This window comes from Sinocyclocheilus rhinocerous, unplaced genomic scaffold, assembly GCF_001515625.1.
Source record: "Sinocyclocheilus rhinocerous isolate Xijiao unplaced genomic scaffold, SAMN03320098_v1.1 scaffold358, whole genome shotgun sequence".
In the NCBI taxonomy this organism is placed as follows: domain Eukaryota; kingdom Metazoa; phylum Chordata; class Actinopteri; order Cypriniformes; family Cyprinidae; genus Sinocyclocheilus; species Sinocyclocheilus rhinocerous.
In genome coordinates, this window is record NW_015650700.1 from 746,730 (window position 1) to 773,212 (window position 26,483).

General features: G+C 39.7%; 2 protein-coding genes across 2 annotated transcripts in view; both read right to left on the reverse strand.

Moving 5' to 3' along the window:
- Positions 1-276: 276 nt before the first annotated feature.
- Positions 277-17,146, reverse strand: LOC107712332 (bone morphogenetic protein 5-like). Its single transcript, XM_016517556.1, has 7 exons — positions 16,412-17,146; positions 11,346-11,538; positions 6,402-6,550; positions 3,134-3,331; positions 2,019-2,095; positions 1,803-1,913; positions 277-1,062 (listed from the first exon to the last, which is right to left on the reverse strand). The coding sequence occupies exons 1-7, from the start codon at positions 16,863-16,865 to the stop codon at positions 913-915; spliced, it is 1,332 nt and encodes a 443-aa protein (XP_016373042.1). The 5' UTR covers positions 16,866-17,146; the 3' UTR covers positions 277-912.
- A 1,681-nt stretch (positions 17,147-18,827) lies between these two features.
- LOC107712323 (collagen alpha-1(XXI) chain-like) overlaps positions 18,828-26,483 on the reverse strand; it is a 118,269-nt gene continuing 110,613 nt past the window's right edge. The window contains exons 31-32 of the mRNA XM_016517548.1: positions 20,047-20,124; positions 18,828-19,675 (exon numbers count right to left, since the gene is read on the reverse strand). Of these exons, the coding sequence (XP_016373034.1) occupies positions 19,488-19,675; positions 20,047-20,124 (266 nt within the window). The 3' untranslated portion in view covers positions 18,828-19,487. The remainder of the gene's footprint in view (positions 19,676-20,046; positions 20,125-26,483) is intronic.

Below are 26,483 nucleotides of genomic sequence, written 5' to 3' on the forward strand. Positions count from 1 at the left end.
AGACAGATTTTTGATAAAATCTATATCATGTGATCAGATGAGGTCAACATAGATTTATTTGCATGCAAATATTTGCCAGCTTAACAAAAAGTAAAAAATGGAGTAATAGAGTTTTCTAGCAAATTTACGCAAAACCTGCAACAAACATGATGTTGAGGCAACTGGTAGAGACAGACACAGAAAATATATTTGAAAATATATTTAATGACATACAAACACTGTTCTAAAATAATAAATGCAATATTTTCAACAAAAAAAAAAAATATATATATATAGTACTCAGAGTACTAATACAAGTGTATATAGGGAAGAAGAATATTTGCTTGAAGCAGAAAAAAATCAAACTTAATTTTGCATATCCACCCACTGATATCTAAAGCAAACTAATATGGAACAGTAATTGTGGGCTGCAATACCTTGGGCTATTTCAGGAAATATGTATAGTCCTAGGACTCAGTGCTTTTACAACAACACCACAATAATTTCAGTAACAAAGAAAAACATTTGTTTGCAAAATCCAATATGGCTGTTTTTCCCCACATAAAAAAAAAGTATTTAGGTGACTTAGAGTTTAAGGCATTTACACTTATTTTGTAAAATAGCAGCAGTTCTGTTTTGGAGTGGTTGTTTATGAATTTGACGTAATCTAAAGACAGGAAATTATACTTGATCCTGTAAAACTCTCTCTAACTTATTCAAATATTTTCAGAGAAAGAGCAATCAGCTATGGATCAGTGGTAAAGAGTGGTAACTCATCTACATCTCTCATATAAAAAATTGTTATTAAAAAACAAAGCCAAATAAATAAGAGGAATTATGAGCTAATATATACATAATACTGTACATCAAATGTCAAAAACTATTTCTTTTGATATGTTATTCCAGCAATATGACACAGAAGCTCATCTGTCCTCAATGACATCCACAGGACCTCACCACCATATTCCTGTACTTCTTCAGAATTACATTTGAGCTGTCATCAAAATACAGCACTGATATGGCATTCAGTTTGGTCGGTGCACAGCAAGGCTTTGGCACATTATCAGGAAACATTAGATGGACCTAAGACGAGCAAAAAAAGAGAAATATATGACATGTGGGCAGTGTTGGGGGTAACGCATTACAAGTAACGCGAGTTACGTAATCAGATTACTTTTTTTCAAGTAACTAGTAAAGTAACGCATTACTTTTTAATTTACAAGAGAATATCTGAGTTACTTTTTCAAATAAGTAACGCAAGTTACTTTTTTTTCCAATTTATTGATTGACAGCTCTCCTGTCCCCATGTTGAGAGAAATCAGATGTTGTTACGGTAGTTCTAAAATAAATATGAATATGCATTAATTAATCTCACTTAAATTACGTAAAAAAAAAATTACGTAAATTTACTTTCCCTTCAGCCTGACGCTTATTCATTTCACTTTTGGTGTAAAAAGGCTTTTATATTTGCCAAAAATATAACTTTTTTATTTTAAAAGCAAACAAGCAAACCCTGTCCAGATTTAAAAAGTAACGCTAAAGTAACGTAAAACATTACTTTCCATAAAAAGTAACTAAGTAACGTAATTAGTTACTTTTTTATAGAGGAATGCAACATTGTAATACATTACTTTTAAAAGTAACTTTCCCCAACACTGCACTAAAAACCAGTGGGTTTTAACTGGAGACAACATAGTAAAAAAAATGGTTTATCAAACAAAAATATCTTTCAAACTAAACACTAAACAATGTGTCTAATTTTTAAAGCTGCTGCTATAAACTATTTAAAATATATATTGTATGATGAAGCAAAGGACGCTTACCAAGGTCTGCACAATCGCATGGTTTGTCGCATTCATATGTGCATTCAGTGGAAACGAACATTCTCCATCACAATAAAAGGCTGCATAGCCCTCTGGAGCAATAATCCAGTCCTAAAATGACAGAGAGACAGAGATGAATTCTCTGGCTGAATGAAGCAATCACGCTGTGCAGTCTTGTAATTGATTGATCTCTTGCGAGCCGCCACATGCATTTACCTGCCATCCTAAGTCGCGGAAGCTCACGTAAAGTTCATGCTTCTTGCAGGCTTGTCTCTGTTCACTAGTGTTCTGATCTAGATAACAGCAACAAAACAGACGTTGAGCCTTCAAACACTGAGGTAGTCGTGTTGTTTAGTCTAGGAGTGTGTGTGGGCTCAGTGTGCACTATGTTTGCAGCTGGCAGGACGTCTTTGTATACAGACTCTGAATGCAGTAAATACTCAGTAATTTGATGGCAGCAAAGAGGCCTACATTCAGAAAACATTAGGTAAGCTCAGCAGGTATTCCTCAAGTGAGTCATCGAGAACTGTGGATTAAAAACACTGCTACTTAGTAATTGCAAATCAACGATGTTGTAAGTGATTTATTGCACAGACTGTTTGCACAGACAGCTGAACTGGATGATGACATCACTGAATCATCAATGAACTGACTTTAGCTGGAAAAATTCAGTATTATTGACAAACTTATTTTCTGTTTGACACGTTAAAGCTGTTTTGACGCAATCAGTATTGTATAAAGCGCTATACAAATGATGGTACAGAAAGTATCCCTCTAATATGACAGGTTTCACTGAAAAAGAAGCCTAGGAAATCACACATTTCTGTGGTGGCCCTAGCTGCTGTAAAAGCCAAAAAAGGGACAGTGGGACATTGAGCTTCTTTAAAACATTATTGTAATCATGTGTTGAACACCATCTGACTGACAACTAATGTGAACCAGAGTTTATTTTGTATTTTACCTGCCATGGTTTATCTGAAACACTTGAAAGCACTATATTGGACTGGTGTAGCTAAAAAAAAAAAATAATATAATGGCACAACATTCTCCACAAGCACCTTCTTATAATGTGCCTTGAGTATCTTTAATAGATTCGATGCCACTAACCTGACAAATTTCATAAATCCAATGATTAGTTCAATTAGTTTGATCCAGTAATTAGACAAGAGGTTGTGAGATCAAGAAACTGCTTTTGATTTTTTTTTGTGTAACATGTATGTACATGATGTCAGAAAGTGCGCTGAAGCCGTGTCTAGTGGAAGTTCGAAAAATGGATAACATTAATTACAGCACCTCTGAATGTTTTTAAATATCGAAAAACTGTACTGTACCTCCACTTTTGAGAGCTGGTGAAGATTTCTGTTGTGTTCTACTTTTGTTTCTGTTGTGGCTCTTCCTCTTGTTTCCTGTGGCTCTTACAGAACGGAGCAGAACCTCACTGGCTTTGAAAAAAGCAACCAGGAATGGCTGTTTGGACTGAGGTCCGGCCCTTCCGATGATGCCAGCAGATTTCATGTTGATGCTTCTACCTGAATATCAAACAGAAGAATGCATCCGATTACAAAGATCAACGTTAGACAAACAGCCATGATTAAGTCATGAAAACCTCTTCCTGGGTGGCAAAATCACCACAACTAATTATGACAGTTTCTATGGTCCACACAGATACTGTAGTGATTGTGTACATGTCAAACTGAGCTGAATTCAGGGCTGAAAACGGATCTCAAATTGCAGACAACTTCATGGCATCAGGTTCCCATTTAAGAAAGAGGAAAAACTGGGCGTAGTCGTGACTCAAAGATGATCCTTTTGTGAAGTCTCACATTGGTAAACGTGTCTGTTTTTAAGCTAATATAATAAATATGTGAATGGAAATAAAACCAGCTGCATTTCATGGTCCTTATTTCCAGTAAAAAGAGAATGCATCAATCAAAACAATAAAGCACATGCAGGAAAGAACACTAAAATATGACGCTGTCCTTAAAGTGACCAAATGTTTATCATTCAATAAATTACCCAACAAATTATTTACATAGAGTAATGGCAGTCTGACAGATATTTATTGTAAAGCTCCACTAAAAACAAAACACATCCCACATTCGCAGTTCCACGTATTTAAACTAGAATTTCCCGTACAACGGTGTAACTCTCTACATAAACACTGCATTACAATGCCTCACTGAAGAACTCAATTAGGTAGGCCCAAATTTTTGCAATTTTGCCATACATCCAATATTCAAACCACGTTGATTCAACAATATAGAAGTGTTGTAAATGATGCCACACAGGTGGAGTAATAACTTCAGTTAATTAATTGGTTTGAGACTGAATTAATGCTAGATTATTGCTGAAAGTCATGAACATGGCATCTAAGGGCTTTTTGTTATCTGTTGATTGATTTATTTATTTCCAGATGTGTGATTCAATTGCAGGTTGCTTCTTACATCATAGTGCACTACAGCACATGTACGCTCTTCAAAAACAGCATTTTGATTCTCTTGACACTTAAAGAATCAGAATAAAAGTTGTGCATATATATGGAAGGAAACATATACTGTAGATTGTACTGCATGTTAACTCACTTATTGTGCCCAAGACCATGATCTTCAGTATTTAAGTCCACGTCATATTAACAAGACCTTATGCTATACCATAAGTTGAAAGCTGTAGTTCCAATTTTTGGTATCCATTTTTGTGATGCTGTTTTCCAGTGTTCGTTAGAACTATGGTTTTGGGAAACACCAAATCATCGCACTATGTTGGAACCAATGGAACTCATGACCATAGTTGGCCATAGTAGGAAATACTAATGAATAATAGCACCATTGACCTCAAAGTTGTTGTGACACATCATCATTTGAATGTGCACAAGCGTATGTAACATTGCTATACAAAGATATTGTATGACTACTGCACAACTTGGGAAAATGTTAACTTTTTTGTGCAACATACTTCACTTCCAACAGACTTCAGACTCCCAGTGATCACTGACCAATGACAATTTCATGAGCATTACTATCTGAAACACTCTGACAGTAATTTATCAAGCAAAACTGGAAAATAATGTGTGGAGTGGCATTATACTCCAAAGAGCTGGGTAGAGCTAAATTACAAGTAATCTGGATTACGTAATCAGATTCCAAAAATCAAGTATTCGTAATCAGTATATACATTTTATAATGCTCATAATCAGATTATAGGTTTTTTTTATGGATTGCATGATTACATATTTGCACAGTAGCAGTTCTGTCATGACAACTCTCAAAGAGTTTTTACATGGTAATATATAGTACATGCCAATGTTAATGTGTTTGGTCTTGGTTTAATTGATCTACTACGCTGCTGCTATGGCAGAGCAAGCATCGAGACTTGCTGCAGCCAATGCATCCACAGACATGCTGCTGTGAGCATGTAGGGAATACTGCTGCTGCACATATATATGAAATAACCCCCATACATAACAAACATGAAATTACCCTGTATATCCCTATACAGGTGGAGCTGGGGAAGGTGGAGGGTTTCTGAAACACACTGCAACTGCTACAGCATGCTCAAGCCAAGTATTTGAATGTTGTGCAGCAAGAGCATTGGCTGCTGATGCGAAATAAACCAAACAGCTGTGCCATGTGAATAATCATGTGATTATTTCAGACTGAATTGGAACCTATCGGCCTGCGCCATCTAGAGTTTCATGACAGAACTTTGTATTAAATAATTTACAATTGATTTATTCTCCCTAATTCTTCTTTTTCTGTTTAAAATGTTCCTTTCTAAAAATCCTACTGTGTGCCATGTAAAACCATGATTCTAAATTTGGGTGAAAAAAGCACCTCTCAAGCAATTAGACCATGTATGAAAAAAATAATTATGCAAGTTACAAAACAGTTGTGATGTATAACTGTGAATGAATGAATGATGCATTTAAATAGGGCTTTATTGTGTATTGCTGTACACCCAAAGCACTTTGAAGTGTGAAGCACACTGTCTTCATCATATCCAGTCATATCCAGTTTTGGTGTGTAATGTCATTGTTGTTTTCATATTTACTAATGTTTGTTCATGTAATGCAGAGATTTCCACTTTATTTAAAGAAAATATTTACTTGAAATATCTCTGAGGAAGTTAATATTTCAATAATTTAACTTAACCTTCGCATGTTTACACTTCTCCAATGTCAGTTAATGGTCACATTGACATGCAGGTAAACAAATTATTTTAGTGTTAGTATATTTTAGTGCTTAGTGTTTAATGTAATGTTGAATGCATTTTATGATGTTGATATAAAAGAAAAAAGGAATATATTTTCTTTCTCTGATTTTTGTGTCAATATGGTACATTTCATGGTAAGTTTAAAGCAAGTTTGAAAAAACAATTAATATAAAAAGTAGTCACGATACATCACCTAAAAAGAGTAACCTAGATTGCATTACTAATTACAGTTTTCATCATGTAATCTGTAATCAGTAATGGACTATGATTTGTAAGTAATCTATTCAGTACTGACACTCCAGTTTCCAGTACCATCCTCTGACTGCATTCTCTGACGCAGCATAAACTGTGTGAGTGCCCTTATTTATAGCGTAGATGTTACTGTCTTACCGTCAGTGGTCTCCACGCAGAGCTGAAGGCCCATGTTCTGCTGCGGGTTCAGGACCCAGTGATTACTGGTGGCTGTGATGTCAAACACCAGCCACCCCCCATCAGTAGCGCGGATCTTTTTTGAGTCCAAGAGAAATGTTTCGGCATCCCTAATGAGACAATAATAATGCACTATGACAATGTGATTTACATAATATTTTTGAATATAATATTTCACTGTCCCCCACAAATAGATGAATGTTAAACTGTAATGACATGTTTAAAATCCGAGACGAATGAGTTGGATTTTGCTAATTGCAGTCATTCTGCATCTTAATTAGCAATGTTGATTATAACATACAAAAACAAATATTGAAACGAGTGCAACCACATTTTCTCTCAACCCTTCCTTTTCATCTCAACCACAATTTTGTCAACAAGCCATTCCTGTTCATCTACTTAACTGACGTTCCAAAATAGCACATGGGCCACACAGTGAGACAGCAGACAGGAAAAATGATCAGAGACAGTGGCACGTCCCAGCATGCCACAATGAGGGCGAGCGCAGCACACCACCACATTCTGCATCCCTGTTAAAACTCAATATTCTCATTTTCTTTTCAACTTCAGCGTTACCAAGTGAATACAACGGACATAAAGTAGGCTATCTGTGCATTATATACACTGACCTCAAAAGACAGGGAGAGATGAAAACAGATGCTAATACATGTTCTCAGAACTCACCAAGTATCATGGAATTCTTTAAAGTACCATGGAGTGCCATGTGAATACCATGGCTAATGGTAAATCATTTATTTCCATGGTATGAATCAAAGTACTGTGGTGTTACCATGTGTTAAATATTCTGATTGCACTATTGATGATGATTTTTCTAAACAAAAACAATGGTATTTTTCTGTATTTCCTTTTATTAGAAGACCATCTGTTATGTCAAAAACTTTGTTCTGAATGTTTATCTTCAGTTACACTTTGCCATGTGAACAACCAGTTGGTAATTACACTGATTTAAGCCTCATGAGCCTTCAGTTCAACATAACACATTAAAAGTTCTTGGTTCATTTCCAGTTTGGCACAACAAAAGTAATGACTTGTGGTTCAGTGAAAAAGTCAAGAACTGCTCTGACCGATTCAGCCAGCGAGTTATTAGACTGATTCAAACAAATAGTGAACCCGTGAGTTTCAGACTGATTTTAGAGTCAATTCATTAAAACAGTTCAGTCGCTTGCGAATTGGATTACATCAAACTGCGAACAGCCAGAGAGGACAATGCACTAGAAACGTGTGGTCTATGTGTCATGGCACCCAGTCTTTTGCTTTCATTAAATTCAGTTTTTTTTTTCTCTGCTGAACAGAAACTAATGTCACCTGGTTCAAATAAATAAACTGAACTAGTTCTGAATAAGAATTGGTTCTCTATTCCCAATCCTAACCATCAAGGTACTGTACCTCCACAATACTGTTTTGTAAAGGTATAAAGTTTCATTTACCGCCATGCCTTTAACACTCAGAGTAGGCACACTTTGGCAGGCTGTAAGAAGTGGGTGCGAAGCTGTGAAACACATAACTTCCACTAATCACAGGAAAATCACAGTACGGACACAGGAGTGAATGTGTGAAGTTGTCGGACGTGGACGCCTCATAAACACAGCCATGAGGAAGGTTTCCAGGGCCTCTGATGGCAGAATCCATTATAAACCCCTGTTTCATTGCCCCAGGAGAGCCGTATCTCTGCTTAAATGTTTCAGCTGCATTCATTCATGGAGAGAATAGGCCCTGTCTATGGTGTGCCCATGTATGACTCAAGATAAGTCACGGGTCTCAATCTAGATTAGAAGACCATTAGAACCGTGAAGAGGCAGGTGGGCACAGACTCATTTTTGGGAAGCTTTGGAAGTCTCTTGACGCAGAGGCCCTCTATTAAGGCCAGATGGCCCTGTCTGGGGTGCAAGAGCTCTGGCAAGCAGTCGAGATATGCAAAGAGTGATAACTGATGGACTTTCAAGACTTTCATAAGTGCTGGAACTTGCAAATGAGCTGTTAATGGAAAGCTTTATCCATGGCCATTACCAGCAAGTATATCTGGTGAGACTGAGGAAGAACAGGTTTGCTTTGGTTCGGGTGGGCTCTGGTTAAAACAAAATTATTCCTAGCGGACAAGAGGTTGTGTGATCCTTACAGAACAGAGTTGAACTATTGTCATGTTCTTTTAGTAAAGCCCATATGGCTATATCCTAAAAATTTAAAAAAAAAATAAGATTGACTATGCAATCTTTCTTTGTGAATTAAAGGCCCAGGTTGGACCTCCCACACTTTAGATGTTGAGAAAGACTTGTATTACCATAATTACTCAAACCTTATTGAGCTACATTGACACAAGTGATGTAACAGGTTCAATATCTATAATATAATCTTGGTTCCGACATCTTTTGAACAATGAATTGAAATGAAAAGGATTTTTTCCCCCCAAAACAATTTTGTAGGGGCTTTGAGTCAATTTAATAGCTGAGGATAACGTAAACATCTACTGTATTTCAAAAGTTCATATAACACTTGAGTTTGATTAATGTGAACAGATTTGGCTTGCTGTGCAAAATAGAGTGCTCAAGTTCAAAGGTTACATAATAATGAATGTGGTAATGAATGGATAGATTTAAGGCAGGAGATGGGGTGATGGAGGGATGCTGGAAGAGTCATCATGGTAGTGAGGAACGCAGCTGTTTATATACTCTTGCATAATGATTGACAGGATCAAATGAACTAGCTCCTCCTCAGCCTTGGCTTTAAAACTCCATAAAGTAAATCTTCTTTGTGGAATACTCAGAATGATAAAGATACCAGTCTGCCATTTGGATTTTTTTACATTCAGCAAAAGCAATGATATTAGTTACACATTAATAGATCCTGTAGTAAATATGGTAGCCTACAGTAGTTGTAAAAGCAACGCTTGAGACACATGCTCCTGAATCATGTTACACAACATCATCCTTGGAAAAAGTTCCAAAATGTGTTACATTAACATTAGCCAAATGTATTAAACTTTTTCCACACATTTTCTGAAACATTGTGTACCATTTTCAGTCTTTCAATGGTGACAAATTACAGTCTTAAAACATCCTGACGCATTCAGTTTAATCGTCACAAGGGAAACCTCCAGACAGACTCCAGACTCACTCGTGTAAACAGGATGTCTTTTTATTTTCCGCTCGATTGCCTGCCTAAAGTGTTTCACAGACCAGGCAGAGTTTTAAGAGACTATCCTACAGGTTTAATTGGAAGTCAGGTTTAATTTAAACTTAACGTGTTACATTGGGGGAAAAAAACTACCACTGATGCTTTGTTCAGCTGTAAAAGAGCTTTTTCAACACAATATCATTAGTGTTTGTAGTGTTTTATGTACTTAATATGTAATTAAATTTTCATATGTACATCTTAAATACATGAGGGAGTTGTGTATTGTAAATGCCTGGGTTTGTGGTTTGAGTATGTTGTGATGTTTTATATGTGGATTTAGTTTATTGTGTTAGGCTATTGATGTTGATACTGCAGAAATTGCCCTGTGAAGGGACAAAATAAAGAGTACCACTATTACTACTACTGTATTAAATTTAAAGCCATACAAATGTTTACAAATCATCTGAGGTTTACAGAATTTATATTTTAATATATGGGAGTTTGGATGCAGTTCATAAATAAATGTACCATCAAAAAGGTCTTTCTCTGATAACGTTTCTCTATCATTTATTGAAAGTCCTGCTATGAGATTGTGTATTAAACTCACCTAGCAAAGGTTCAGACAATTTTGATACTGACCAGGCAGAACATTTGAACACTGCCTTTCAAAAATATGTATTTTTTTTTTAAAGAAATTAATACATTTATTTTATTCAGCAAGAACACATACGAAAGGTTTCTGAGATTACATGTAATCTGGAAAAAATCAAGTATTTGTAATCAGTATATTACATTTTATAATGCTCATAATCAGATTACAGTTAGTTTTTTTTATGGATTACATGATTACATATTATTTGCTCTTACTCTTAGAGTTGTCATGACAGAAAAAAATCTATTCATCCTTAAAAAAAATTAAGTATGAAATTTCAAGAAAAATATTAAGCATAAAAATCAGCACTTTACAGAATGATTTCTGAAGGATCATGTGACACTGAAGACTGGAGTAATGATGCTGAAAATTCAGTTTTGATCCCAGGAATATGATCACAGGAATACATTACATTTTACAATATATTCAAATAGAATACAGTTATTTTAAATTGTAACAATATTTCACAATATTACTGTTTTCACTGTATTTTGATCAAATAAATGCAGCCTTGGTGAGCAGATGAGAAACTTTTGAACAGAATGGTGCCCATCTATTTTGTAGTCCTCAATGTTTGTAAATTGATGGAGTGTTTGTATTTTTGGCACATTCTTTTTAGATAGCAAGCAACATGATCTTTTTTTTTTTTGGAACTACACCACCACCTGTAAAAAGCCAAGTTTACTCATTCTTATGAAATAAGAATATATAAGAATACAATTTGAAATAACACAAGTATGGGAATAATGTTGTGACCAAGAAGTGATCTAAGAAGTATTTGAACTTCATGAGGTTCATACTGTGATGCTTTTTAAATGGATTTGAAGAAGTTCATACTGTATGCATTAGACAATTATTGGCTGCTTTTCCTTTGCTCCATCTGCTCCAACTCATCCAGACATGTTGATTAAAATGTTGTGGAGAATTCCCTGAGAATTAATTATGGTCACTAACAATGGGATTTTATTTGCAGGTGTTGTTTGTGTTCTTTGATTTCATTTTGTAAAGAAATGCATGCATTCTATAAGAAGTAATTTAAGGAATGCGATCATGAGAAACATTAATTCACTCTATTGTGTCCAAACTTTCAAACGGTGGTGTAAAATGGGGAAAGATCTCACCTGTTTGGATATTCTTTGATGACTTGGTAAATGGTGACTTTGAGTGTGATGTTCTCATATCTGACGTGACTTTGATCCTTGTAAATCCGGAACTCGGCGGCGGTCACTGCCTCACCTTCTGGAATCTGGGTCAGGTCGAAACGAAACTCCCTGTAGTGTCTTCTGTGATGGGAGAAATCCTTATCCCTCTCGACTGCACGGAAACACAAAGCGCACCATGAGAAGATGCACGGGACTCATTTTTCTCACACTGTAGGACGGAGGAAGACTATCACGCACATGTAAAGTGTCAGGAGATGCTTTCTTTAAAAAGTCATTCATCAACATTCCACGTCTAATCCACACATCTGGACGACCATCAAAAGCAGTATCCAGTCCATTAAAGCAGCCATCTAAGCACAGGTAGCAGGCGCTACACAAGCCCTTCCCTGTATGCTCTATCCATGATGAATGGGCTGTCAGGTAAGAAAAACAGGCCTTCGCTAATAACACACTGCATTAGCAGAGAAAAGCTGGCAAGACACAAATGTCGAGTTAAATCACAAGCTTTCTACTCCGATATTCTGACCTCCCAAGATCCCCCTTTCTAATCTGCTGCAAATACCATGCGGGTGAAATGTTATCATTGTCAGAAATTTAGTGCTACCTCCTAAAAGTGTCCTAAATGGTAGAAACCTTAACGAGAAAACATTTTTGATATACTGGATGTGCCTAGTAGATAAGGCTTTCTCTATATATCTAGAAACTGTTCTGCCAGATGGTGATCAAGCATTGCACTCAATGTGTGTTTTGACCCTTGAACAGGCCTCTGACATTCAGTAGGGCACCAACTGAGGAGTGAAAATCCTGCTGAGAATGCGCTACTCAACCTGATTGTGCCATCACTACTATTCTGAAGGCCCCCCCCCCCCAAAAAAAAAAAAATTTAATTATAATTTACTAATTTACTTTTTTATTTTGAAAAATGCCCGTGCATGGACAAAAACAATTCTTCAAAACAAAACAACTCTTCAAAAAACATTGTCTTTTGTGTTCCAAAACAGGTTTGGAATATGGAAGCCCATTTCTACCATGGAATAAAAAAAAATAAAAAAAAAGGTAATTGTGACTTTTTAACTCTGACCTTTTTCCTTACAATTCTGAGAATTTCTCAAGAATTTTGCAGGATATAAATTTCAAGATGTACAGTAAACTTGCAATTCTGAGAAAAAAGTCAGAATCTCGATACATTAACTGAAAATAAATAAATAAATAAAAAACAGAATTGCGAGATGCAAACTCAGAGTTAAGAGAAAACAGTCCAAATCGCAAGTTTTGAATTGCAATTCTGAGGTTACAATTCAAAGTATAAGTATAATATAAACTTTTCAGGCCATGTCTGAAAATGATTGTGGCACTTGGGTCATTCCAGTGTGGAAAAATTACGGTCATCCAGATGACTGTCGCCTGTTAATGTCATTAATGAGCAGGGTTAATTAGCACCTATGTATCAGTATAAACATCAGTCAACTGAGCAATTACCAGCTTTGTTGTTAATGAAAGAGTCATGTTGAAAATTTAATTATAGTTACTTGTGTTCACTGCAGTTTTCAAAAATACTGCATTTTACATTTTAGGATGTAATCAGGAGTGAAATCAGTCATACAAGATCATTTTCTTGAATTTCACAGCAGACACGAAAAAAAAAAAGAGGTTGAGGAGTGGTAATATTATAGAATTAGAAATTGAATAATGTAATTAATCTCCTAGGAGTTAGTGTCTGTGTTATTTTGGCACAGACTATGGTTACATTTTTTTAAAGGGAATAAAGAAACAGATAAGCATGTTTGACTCTGTACCATAGACTGTCTTCTTATGACTCATTATTACAGAATACAGTATTAATGCATTCCTACATCAAAGCCGTTTTAATTGAAAGAAATATGTTTGAGGGGGGAAAGCATATGCAGATAATATATGCTGACTTCATTGATATACTATCAGCATATGCTTTTTTATTTATTTATTTATTTGGTAACACTTTATTTCGATAGTCCACTTTAGACATTCTACTAACAATAAGTAACTTTGCAACTACGTGTCAAATAGCAGTCATTAGAGTATTAGTAAACTGACTGCTTAATATCTTCTAACACTTTATTTTGATGGGTCCACAACATACAATATACTGACTATGATAAACTTTGCAAGTATATGTCAACTTACTCTACTAACCCTAGACCTACCCTACTGAGAGTTAGTAGGCATGTAATTGCAAATTAATGAGAATTAGTTGACATGTAGTTACAAAGTTACTTATAGTTAGTAGAATGTCTAAAGTGGACTATCGAAATAAAGTGTAACCATTTATTTTTACATTTATGGACATCTCAACCGTTTGGTAGACGTGAAACTGTTGGGTTTGTAAAACTAAAAGATTGTTGGTATATTACTGAACTACAAAGTGCAAGGAGCAAACGGGTTGAAATGATCTTGTTGCGCTAATTCCAAGTAGTCTGATATCCTCATTTCTGAAGCATTGCCTAAAATATGCATATAGAGTGATATGCAGACATACAGCACTGCTCATGAAGCAGCAGAGCTGAAGTGTGCTTGCTTTGTGGTGCCGGTGAAAGAGCGCAGCTTGGCTTCTCTGATAGTTTATCTACAGTGAAAGTCTGTAGTTACTTAACACGGAGAGGTCAGAGGGCAGGCCACAGTTACACCAGCTGGCCAGACTCAACTTCAGCATCCTGGCTGCTAATTAAGAACAGAGGATGGGGATCTAGTGCTTTCCGGGCAATAGAGAGATATTGAGAGAGATTAATTCAGCGCATTCATTTCAAGAGATCAATGGAGCAGTTAAAGCATGTTTTGCCTGCATGGCAATGATCCAGTCTTTACCTTTGAATGGAGGCTTAAGCTAAATTTTCCCTCATAATTTACTCATAGCTGTTGTTTTTCTTTACTATGAGTGTCCATTTTGATCATTCTCCTAACTCATGAACTACAGCATCAACACAAGCATGCAATGTATCCAGGATCCTTTTAGTGCTTTCGTCTCGTTGTACATTGAAAGATCTGCAGCGCTTTGAAAGAAGACGCTGTATATGCCCTCACTCTCCTGAGTGAAAACACATGGAGCGCAGTTAAGGTGATGATGGGCTCTACCTTAACACACACGTTTATTTACTCTGCCATATCTGAGGCCCAAACTTTGTTTATTCTGAACTCCCTTTTGTATTTTTCGGACAAATCCATAAAACAATAAAATCAAACAGAATTTTTGTGATTCATCTGGTTGTGGGATTTTATCCTCTCCATAAACAAAACAGTGACCTTTATTTTTTACTTTTTTTTTTAACAGCATGTCCTTTAATGGAAAAACAAGCAAAACATATGACTAAACCAGCGTCTAACGCATAAATTAGATTAGCAAAGAAAGAAAAAAAGGCTAGCTACTGGCACCAGATTACCAGATTTAGACCAAAAGCGTCCTTTCTTCAAGCTCTTTCCTCTGCTCGACAACAGGAAGTAATTAAGGCAAATTGTCCTCAGGTCAGACAGTCACTTGATAAGTTTACATGAACTGTGAGGTGAGAGGTCACAGCCACTGAAGTTGTATACAGTTCAGCGTATACTTATCGTCTTATCGCAACATTCTTCAAATAACAGCAAAAAGCATTTATTACTAATGACAGGATATTAACAAACCCTGCATGTACACGTCCTTCATGATTTGCTTCACATTTTCTACTTTACAGTACGTGCATGTATGTTTTCTAAGAAGTATATTCTGATATAATGACACTCTTTATAGCCACATTTTTATTTTCTCTCTAACCTGCAATTGCCTCAGAGTTTCCAGTAACCATACAGTCCTATATATACACCGTTTATAGAGTTTTCAAGGACAGCGTAAATGTGGAGGACTATATTCCAGTAATATGAAAAAAAATCACCTTGCTATTTTAACACTGAGGGCATTGGATTCGAAAGAAGGCACTACATTTGAATAAATGAACGATGGCATAGATATTAATTCCTTACAAAGACACAGGCGTTTGCAAGAACCTAGCAATAGTGCAAAACTGTTTAATAAAAATAATAATTATTAGACAGACTTGCTAAAATAGTCTAATAGAAATGTACAATCACATAAGTGCACAACATCATCAAACGGCCTCAAAGTGAAACAGGCTATAGCGATGGCATTTTGATAGCATTGTTGTTGAACAATGTACTTCGATAATGCATTCATTCAAAATAGCATTTTTGATTTTTCCAATTAGATGTTTTCACTTCAATAACCAGCAAATGGACATCTATCTATCTATCTATCTATCTATCTCTATATATATTTTTTTTTTTCTTCTTCAACAAAACATGTAAGAAGCTTGTTTACTCAACTCAGCCCTTCTAGACTCCCGTGTGTCTACTAAATTCAATAGGCTATAATTTTACAGTTTATAAACTTGGTGAGGCACTAAATCTGTAATATTTTGACAAACGGAACGGTAGCTGCCAATTATCAATAATTGCCACTTAAAATCAGGAGCTAGGCTGTAATTGCATTCCTTCTATAAACGAGCACATATTTTAAGTTTATACATGTTCTGATGTCTGAGGCCCTTAGCTCAAAATATATGTCTGTTATTAAAGCATCAGACTGGCATTTCTTAATTTGGGTATATATATATATATATATATATCCTAAAAATCTACATCCTAAACATTTTTGACTTGCATAAACTCCGTAGAGATGTATTCCAGCTAAATGTTTATTGGTATTTGTTTTTCTTTATTTTTATACAGTGTGACACCAAATAAAAGCAGTGGCATTCTACTGGAAAGTAATCACCTTTCTGAAAAGTGCATCAAGGTATAGAGAAAAATAAAACCTGTGAATATCCAATACATTTTTTTCCCTACGGTTTTGATTAAGTCAGTGAAACAAATTTGAAATGAAAAGAACAAATATTAATATTTTACACATACAACATTCAGGTGAATTTGAACAGAACACGAGGATTAGCCTAAATACTGACACACATCAAGAGAAAATCCTGCCACCCAACTATACGTACCCAGATTGACAAAACTCATCACCATATCCGCGTCATTGAGAAAGTTGGTGTCTTGCGCGGTGGCCAAAGGCGGGCTCTGACTGGTCAACGGTGCCGCGCGGTAAGGCTGCTGCGGCGCGCTCGAGTATCCATGTGGAACTCCAGAGGCGCTTTTACGCGCTTTCCCAGAGATCGTCTTCCCGAGTATCGCGTCCTCCTCATCGGTTGTCATCGCGTTGTACAGGTCCAGCATGAAAAGCGGTGCCGACGACGCTTGTTTACCCGGGGAGAAGGGCCTGGGACGGTGAGGCAAGCCCAGGATGGAGAGGATTTCTCTCTGGATCTCTCGCCGCTCGTGGTTACGCAAACGCCTGTAAATAAAGCTCGAATGCACATGGTTGTCTCCTAAACCGCACTGAACGCCGTGAAGAAAACCGAGACAACTCCACAGAAGTCCAAATGTTGGCGCTCTCATCTTTATCTCTCAGGATGATGCTTTCACCAAGCAAGTGCTGGGTTGATGATGGTGCTCTCCATGGTGCACCATTAATAGCTAACTTTGTTCAATATCTATATGAATCACGTCTTTATTCCCTATTTCCTCTCACACCTAGAATGAATTCCTTCTTAGGCTTCAAGGTGATGCCTCAGGTCAGCTGTTGCTTGCGCTGTGCCGTTCTTAGACAACATCTTCACTATTATTAAACTGAATCGAATGCTGAATTGAATTGTTTAGCATCATACAAATAATGTACAAATAGAGAGAGAAACAACTTACAAAGGACTCTTCACCTGTGCATTTACTGAAACCAGCACCGACCGCCTGGGAGCAGGAGCGCACAACTTCAGGAGTCAGTGCATGAACTAGCTCAAGTTGTGCATGCACCGACGGAAGACTACATCCCTGAAAAAGTGTTGAAAGCAGTAGTCCGTCCCACACTCTGGAGGGTTTGCATCAACCTCTAGCGGTCGTATATAAAACATCGTTGACCTGGGGCATGAATGCAAGCTCACCGTGAAATGAGAGACACTTGATATATGAGACCTTTCGTGATTAGTCAAAGGAAAAGTCCAGGCGGGCAAACACCTGTCAGCTTTATTTCAGCGTTGCTCGGTCTATTGGCGACAACTGAGTGCACTTTTCCAAGTAATAGGACATCTCCTTTGGGCATCTAATTTGGACATCTCTTATTATTATTTCAACTTCTAAAATGGCAAACAACTGCAATTGTAATACTAATACAAGTTTGCAAACTGACTGGTAGTATAAAAATCCAATGGTTGTAAGTCCGAATGAAAACCTAAAGGGCAAGTCTTAATATTAGGGACCATCCAAAATGTAAGAAAGAGCAACAGCGACATCTAGGACTGAAGCTCGGGCTGAGTGGAATTGCAGGAGAGCAGCATTTTTAACAGTAGAAGTTTTTAGTAGCATTTTAGCTTTAATGGTTAATGTATATGCAGTCTCATCATTTTATGTTATCTATTTCAACAATCTATTGTTATCTATTAATCTATTAACAGTAATCCTCAATCAGAATAATTTGATTAGATCAGCTGTTACCTAAGTAAATAAATAAATAAATAAAATTAGGGTGTAGGAGATTTTCAGTTTTTACATGAAACACCTATTAATTATGGGACATATTAAGAATGCTGCGAATCACATGCTGGAAACTAGAGTAAACTTTTTCCACATCATAAGCAATAGCCTTTTTGTTACAGAACATAAAGCAACAACAACAAAAATAATAAAAAAGATTTTAATTAATATTATCAAAAGTCATTCAAACACATGGAAGTTAGAATAAAAAAAAATCACTGCAAAAATAAGAAAGCGCTCTCACAGGAGAAGCTGTAACTGATATCAGTTCTTATAAATAACAAAACAAAAACAAATTATACATTTATGGGAAGGTGAGCTTTATTACACTCTACTACACACCCTTTATCGACCAAGGGTAAAAGATAAACAGCTTTCAGAATTGTGTATTTCATGAAAATCTGCTGTAAAGGTGGATTAAAATGTATATCATAAATTTGCTAAATTGACAATTTTTTTATATTTAATATATGTAGATATCATCACACTCACATTTGCAATCTTAAGTGTAGTAAAGAGTTGGAAAACCTGGAATATCAGAGAATTATAAATTGTGACCCCAGGCCTGGTAAAGGCGTGGAAATGAATAAAATCTTAAACATTCATGGAAAAGCCATGGACATTTCTATAGTGAACATACATATATATATTTTTTCTCTAAAATATAACAGGATAGAATTAAAATTTTAAGATAGATTTTTTTAAATGTTTCCTGTAATCACAAATGCCTAGAAAAAACAACAACTTTTTTTCTCTAAAATATAACAGGATAGAATTAAAATTTTAAGATAGATTTTTTAAAATGTTTCCTGTAATCACAAATGCCTAGAAAAAACAACAACAAGGAAATTAATTGGTCAAAAGATGTGGGAACCCTTGTAGTAATACCTAAATGGACAATAATTATCATGGATGTCTGAGAGACGTCAATATAGGAAAGAAAACATAAAGTGTTACAAAAGAACTCTCGCACCTCCCATGAAAAGCTTGCAAGCAGCAAAAGAAACATCTGACCAAAAAGAAACACAAATGCAAAATAGACAGTAAATCTAGCATCATAAATACGACGAGATGATTGGCTGGTGATGGATGAACGGCACTTGGGGGAGCAAGAGATTGAGGAAGTAAAGTCGATATCTAGGTAGAACTTCCACTGCGAGTGTTGTAGAACTCCTCACACTGGATGTTTTCACAAATATTCAGCTGATGCGTTTCATGCCACATGACAAACAGCGTGAATAAATCATGGCACATCTCAGCTTGTGACACAGAAAGACAAGTGTTGGACTGAGTCATGGACAATCGGTGGTGATAATGTAGATGATAACATCATCTTGTTATCTACACTTTAAGAGGTACTTCATGTGTCCATGAGTGAGAAACACTCTTGAAAAATTTGATCATCCTGAGATTGGAAAGATTCGCTGTTATTGTTTTCTTTCATTCACTGAGCAGCACCGCATCCAGACTGTCTGCATTTCAGCCAAAGCTCTGTCAATAGTTTGGCCCTTTACTGAAAGGATCTCTTCGCAACATTGCGCCGTAGCACATGGAAGGATGACACACGCCTGGCTGACCGGGCTCGCCAGGGTGCCCCCTCTTCCCCTCCTCGCCGTTGTGACTAGGTGGGCCCGGCTTACCTGGGTGGCCTGGTTTTCCGACCCCTGGTGGACCCATTGGACCTGAAACAAAATAATGTGTCTGTAAAATAACCTCACCGCCTATATTACTTGACTTCATTAATTATTAAATATGCCATTTCATTAATCAAATTTAGTTTGAAGTACTATGGAAACTATAACCTTCCTTTGCAAAGAGAATGCTATCGACCAATGAGCAGTTAAAATATATTACACATGACAACAAGAGTAGAGTGAAGCGCTGTTGCTCATTTCATGGCAGTTAAGGCCCGATAGGGTGGGAAATTGTTATGGAAAACTATATTTATTGCAAACAAACAAACAAAAAATTGTATTAACATTATATAATGTAATTTCAGGGCAAAACTAATATAAAAAATTTATATGTTAGTAGTGGTGCTGCATCTGCTCACCTGGTGGTCCTGGGAGACCTGGGTCTCCAATTTGTGACCGTCCTTGATTTCCTTTCTCACCCGTTTCTCCTGGATCACCTGAACATAGCCAGAAAAAAAAATTTGTTCAAAACAATTTAAATAAATACATGTAAATCTATGCTGATACAAATTTCACTTTGGAAGCTATTCATTCAGTTTCCTTAAGCTACTGCAGGAAATCCCTATGGGATTCGTTTGAGAAATTTGTTTTAAATCTCATCTGAATCTGTCAAGCCTGTGTTTTTCCTCACACACATCATCTGTCACCTTCAGTTCCCTTTCAGTCGGTCATGTTCGACGTACGTCGGAACTGACCGACGAATTGGGGATCGCTTTGGGAGACCAATCTACTTTGAGTGTAAGAAAAATGAGCCAATGCACATTGGCATGCGATAATTGCCACAGCTGCTCTGCGCTGCAGCGCGAGTATTTAATGAGCAGTCGGTGCGTCGCATAATTGCTTTTCGCTTCGGAGCCGAACACATGTGCTGTTCCTGCGCATGTGTTTTCTTTGGAAAGTGGTGGAAGGCGAGCTGTTCGTTGGGAAGGAGCATCTGCGTGTCTGGGTGTGACGGCGCTGACAGTGTTGGTCGCGATCTCACGAGAGAGCAAAAACAGTTGTTCTCACAGCTCGCTGGAGAGTGCGCCTTCAACGAGTGTGAGTGCTCACAACAGGCTTGCACTATTTGTACTGTTGTGTAGCCGCAGCCATTTCCCCTGTGCGTTTCAGCACTAGTAGAGAGCAAATTCCTAAAAGAGCACACACGGTTTGATCCTGCGTCTTTTTCAAGATGTCATTCAGACCGTGTGCTACTGGATGCGGTCGCTACCTGGCCCCCGGTGATGGTCATGATTACTGCCTCACGTGTTTGGGCCTCGCACACGCTGAGGTGGCACTCATGGATGGTACATGTTCTCATTGCGGGAACATGACCATCTCGGTTTTAAGGTCGAGACTCCAGTATCTTGAAAGGACTAGAGCCCCTTCGTATATTCCCTGATCTAGTTCTTCTTCTGGGCCAGCTCAGAAGAAGCCTACTTCGGTTAATAACCTAGGTGACTTGAGGATTACAGTGAGGAACACCCAACTGAGTCAAACTCCTCGGGCTCCTCACTCCTCCATGACACTGCAACCAGTGGAGCCTCCAAGAGGGCGTGCTGGTCCGCCTCTTGCGGCACCAGTTGTCACTTTTAGGGATCCCCCGGAGGACCAGATGTCGGTCGCTGAATCGGAGGGTGAGTGTATGTCCTCCGGGGATGAAGATTCGGCTGCGCTGCCCCCTTCGGGTGTGGCAGCGTTGCCCGAGTCAGACCCAGAGATGGCTGTATTGCTTTCCCGGGCCGCTGCGAGTGTCGGGCTCGAGTGGAACCCTCTACCGTGTCCCGAACCCTTGCGGCTGGACGATTGGTTTCTTGGAGCGGCCCGTGCTGGTTCTCAGCGCTCCGCCCCAGTACCTTTCTTTCCGGAGGTGCATGAAGAGGTGACTAAATCGTGGACAGCACCTTTTTCTGCCCTAAGCCGGTCTGGTCCTTCTTCCTTCTTCACTACCCTCGATAGCGGGGCGGCTAAGGGGTACGTGGAGCTCCCCCCAGTGGAGCGGTCTGTGGCGATGCAACTGTGTCCCAAGACCGCTACCTCTTGGCGGGGTAATCCGCGTCTCCCTTCCCGAGCGTATAAGTTCTCGTCCTCTCTGGCGGGCAAGGCTTACACAGCTTGTGGAGAAGCCGCTTCCGCCCTGCATGCCATGGCGCTCCTGCAGGTCTACCAGGCCAAAGCGCTCAAGGAACTGCACGAGGGTAGTTCTGACCCAGGGGTTATGCAGGAACTGCGTGCAGCGACGGACCTTGCCCTATGGGCGACGAAATCACTGCACGCTCCCTGGGTCGGGCGATGTCCACCTTAGTGGTCCAGGAGCGCCACCTGTGGCTGAACCTGGCAGATATGCGTGAGCCTGACAAAGTTCGGTTCCTCAACGCCCCTGTATGTCAGGCCGGCCTCTTCGGCGACGCTGTTGAAAACTTTGCCCAGCAGTTTTCAGCGGCACAGAAGCAGATGGAGGCGATTAAGCACATCCTGTCCCGACGACCAGCTGCTGCCTCCACCCAGTCGTCGGCTGCAGCGCCTTCATCTGCTCGTCGCCGAGGGCGCCCCCGGCGGCCACCTCCGCCCCTGCTCAGCCTAAGCAGCAGCCTCCACCTAGACGGCAGGCGGCTGGCCGCAAGGGGAACGCCCAGCCCATCCAGGCCCCCGCCAAACCAGGCGGTAAGCGTAAGGGCAAGTGGCCCTGAGACGGGTGACCCAGAGATGGGAGGATCTGCTCTCTGGGAGATGGTGTCCGGACCACTCCCTCCCCCGGAGGAGGGCCGGGTGGAGAATCCTTTGTTTCCTTTTGTTTTTGTTCCGCCTCATCGGAGTCCAGCGGTACCCACATTTTCAAAAAAAGAGCAATTTCCTCTATTTCTGGGTCACAAGAGGGTTCGGTTGACAGTGTGCGACATTTTGCAAACACCTTGCGACTCCCTTCGCCAGCAGGCAGCAGTGTGTGGGTCGAGGACTCCACCAGGCCTTCTCTCACACCCTCTGCCCAACCCTGGAACCAGGTAAGTGTGGCACAGCACACACAGACTCCACTTCGAGCCGCCTCAGTGCCTCCCGAGTCGAGTGCCTGTGTTCCACCTTGCTGCCCCACCCCGGGTACGTCTGTGGTTCCATTGGTCCAGCTTGCACGGTGTCTGGGAGCCTGGCTAGCGCTCCCCAGGCCGTCTCATTGGCTCATCCGTACCATCAGACTCGGCTATGCGATTCAGTTTGCCCGGCGTCCCCCCAAGTTCAGGGGCATCCACTTCACCTCTGTGCGGAGCAGCGATGCCCCTGTCTTACGGACGGAGATCGACATCCTACTGGCGAAGGACGCGATCGAGCCGGTCCCTCCAGCCGATATGAAGGCAGGGATTTACAGGCCCTACTTCATTGTGCCCAAGAAAGGTGGTGGGTTACGGCCAATCTTGGACCTGCGAACCTTGAACAAGCCCTGCACAAGCTCTCATTCAAGATGTTAAAGCAAAAACGCATTTTCGAGTGCATCCGTCCCCGAGATTGGTTTGCAGCAATCGACCTGAAGGACGCATACTTTCATGTCTCGATTCTCCCTCGACACAGGCCGTTCCCACGGTTTGCGTTCGAGGGTCGGGCTTATCAGTACAAGGTCCTACCCTTTGGGCTGTCCCTGTCGCCTCACGTCTTTATGGAGGCAGCCATTGTTCCACTCAGAGAACGTGGTGTTCGCATTCTCAACTATCTCGACGACTGGCTGATACTAGCACAGTCTAGGGACCAGTTATGCGAACACAAGGACATGGTGCTTCGTCACCTCAGCCTGTTGGGACTTCGGGTCAACTGGGAAAAGAGCAAACTCTCCCCTGTGCAGAGGATCTCTTTTCTCGGTTAGTTGGACTCGGTCAACCAGACAGCACGACTCACAGAAGAGCGCGTCCAGTCAGTGTTGAACTGCTTGAGGCAGAACAGCGGCCCCACTGAAACTTTTTCAGAGGCTCCTGGGGCATATGGCATCCGCGGCCGCAGTAACGCCGCTCGGGTTGCTTCATATGAGGCCGCTTCAGCACTGGCTTCACGGCCAAGTCCCGAGATGGGCACGGCATAGCGGCACGTACCGGGTGTCTATTACCCCGTACTGTCGCCAAACCTTCAGCCCGTGGTCAGACCCTTCGTTTCTACGGGCGGGAGTCCCCCTGGAACAAGTGTCCAGGCATGCTGTGGTGTTCACGGATGCCTCGGCCACGAGCTGGGAGGCCACGTACAACGGGCATGCAATGTCGGGTCTGTGGACGGGGCCTCAACTGCATTGGCACATCAACTGCCTCGAGTTGCTAGCAGTACGTCTTCAAAGGGCTGCTACATGGCAAGCACGTGCTGGTCCGTACGGACAATACTGCGACCGTTGCGTACATCAACCGCCAGGGTGGTCTACGCTCCCGCCGCATGTCGCAACTCGCCCGCCATCTCATCCTCTGGAGTCAGAAGCATCTGAGGTCGCTTCGGGTCATTCACATCCCTGGCGTGCTCAATCGTGCAGCCGACGAGCTCTCACGATAGCCTGCGCTTCCGGGAGAGTGGCGACTCAATCCCCAGGTGGTCCAGCTGATTTGGGACCTCTTCGGAGCCGCACAGGTAGACCTGTTTGCCTCTCTGGACTTGACCCATTGCCAGCTGTTTTATTCCCTGACCGAGGGCACCCTCGGCACGGATGTGCTGGTGCACAGCTGGCCCCAGGGCCTTCGCAAATATGTGTTTCCCCCAGTGAGCCTTCTCACACAGACACTGTGCAAAGTCAGGGAGGACGAGGAGCAGGTCCTGGTAGATGTGCCATACTTGCCCAACCGGACTTGGTTCTCGGAACTTATGCTCCTCGCGGCAGCCCCTCGTTCGCCCATTCCTCTGAGGATGGAGAGAAAGAGCGAGCCGGCATTTGACGGGCACTTTTCAAACTTCTGGGGTGGAGCCCTGCGCTTCAGCCAATAACAGACAGGTCTGACTCGGGTGCAAAATCAATCAAAACTTCCAGTTCAGCTGGGGGGCAGGGCGTTCAAACCACGCTTTGCTTTGACTGTCAATCACCGGCGTTGTCGTTTTGAATCAGCATAGCGTTTCAATATTTTAGTGAATGTGAGCTATACTCTGATTTTAAATTGTCATTTTGTCAGCTCCTGAAATGGGTCATACCGCTGACAAAGATCAACCATGTTTTATCTATTAAATTAATCAGATGCATTTTAAATCACTTTTTCTGTGTGCATGCTTTGGATGTGTGTGCACATGGGCGAAGAAACTAGATAGGCTAGTGTATGTATGACCGAACGAGTTTTACATATCCAAAACGAGACGATGTGAACATATAGTACATGTTTCATTCATACTCGAAGCCGGAGGGTGCTCTCGCGCATAAAGTCCAAAACGGCCTAGTAGAAGTAATATATAATAATTTATGACGTGCAGGAAATGCCTAATATGGACAAAGGCATCCTGCAATAGCTGTATAGCTTAAAAAAGGTAATTTCCAGGTAATAAATAGTATATGAATAATGCAGTGCTAATTGATATAACATTTATTACAGTATAGAAACTATTCTGCCTTATTATGTGTTTGTATAAACCAATCCTAAAATTGTCATTAGGAAAATACAGAAAAAAATATTATAGAATAAAAATGATTGGTTATCGCCCAGCAGTGTATTTGATTTATTAGCCAATTAGAAGACATAAGAAAAAATAAAGCCTGTCAATTAGTCAAAAGTAAAATGTTGTTTTTTTTGTTTTGTTTTTTTACATTTCTGTCCCCCTCATTTCTGAAATGATGGCTGCACCCCTATGTTTGCAGGACAGAAAACAGTGCACGAGTCTTTTGGTGCTTGAATGGTTTAAAGTCATATTAAAATGCGCACAAAGGAATCGATAAGAGGAATCGAAATTTTAATTTTATAACAAGTAGACGATTCCTGACCTTAAGCATCCTAATCCAGAATTGGAATAGATTTTGGATTCCCATGCCAAGGTATGGGTTAACATGTAAAATAAAATGCTATTTTTTGTCCTACCGAAAATGTGCCTGGAGTCCACCTTTGTTATTATAACAAACTACACTTTCAATGTGAAGTCAAGAAGACTCGCGGGCTGTTTTCTCTGCTGGACACACATCCTGTGTAAGTGTTCTTTAGCCTGTTGATTTTCATTCATAGTATTCAGCTAACTATGAAATATTTTGTAATAAGAGTATATCTAAGATTTATTTGTATTTATTTATTTATTTTTTACCTCATTGTAATCGAAATTAGGAATTGACAAGAATCGGAATCATTAAAATTCAAACAATGCCCGACCTTACCCACACCCCACATAATTTTTTTTACTGGCACCTTTCTATTCACACTGTTTTAGACCCTTTCTTTCCTTTTAAACCCTCACTTACCCTTCTTTGCTTTTGTCCTTCTTAAAAACAACCACATAATCTTATACGTGAATGTACTTTTCAAAATTAGTTATAAAACAGTTGCTCCTGGCAACAGGGATAGGTAGTATGTTTGCTTAAAATAGCGTCAAACATGACAATTTATGAGACTAATAGCATGTTTTGCTCCAAAATCACTCGTGTTTAAAATAGTTAGCTTCTGTGGTTCCATGTGGCTTCTTATCACAGTGAGACAGAAAATATTTTTTTTATAAAATTCTATACTGTGATACAAGCTATGTCAATTAGCATTGCATTGCAATTGTGTGTTTATTGTCTTCCATGTTTCATCAGTCAAAGCGTCTCTATCTGCATGTTATTCAGCTGTAGTGATATCTGATGCATTTGTCCATATAAGGGATTTCCTGGGTCTCACTTGTGAAACAGACATTA

Excerpts from the sequence above, each read along its gene's own strand:
- LOC107712332 (XM_016517556.1), bottom strand. The coding sequence starts at position 16,865 with ATGAGAGCGCCAACATTTGGACTTCTGTGGAGTTGTCTCGGTTTTCTT. Across the intron at positions 6,551-11,345 it reads ATCAAAGAATATCCAAACAG|GGATGCCGAAACATTTCTCT; the intron begins GTGAGATCTTTC and ends TTGTCTCATTAG. Across the intron at positions 2,096-3,133 it reads ACCAGCTCTCAAAAGTGGAG|ATCAGAACACTAGTGAACAG; the intron begins GTACAGTACAGT and ends GCTGTTATCTAG.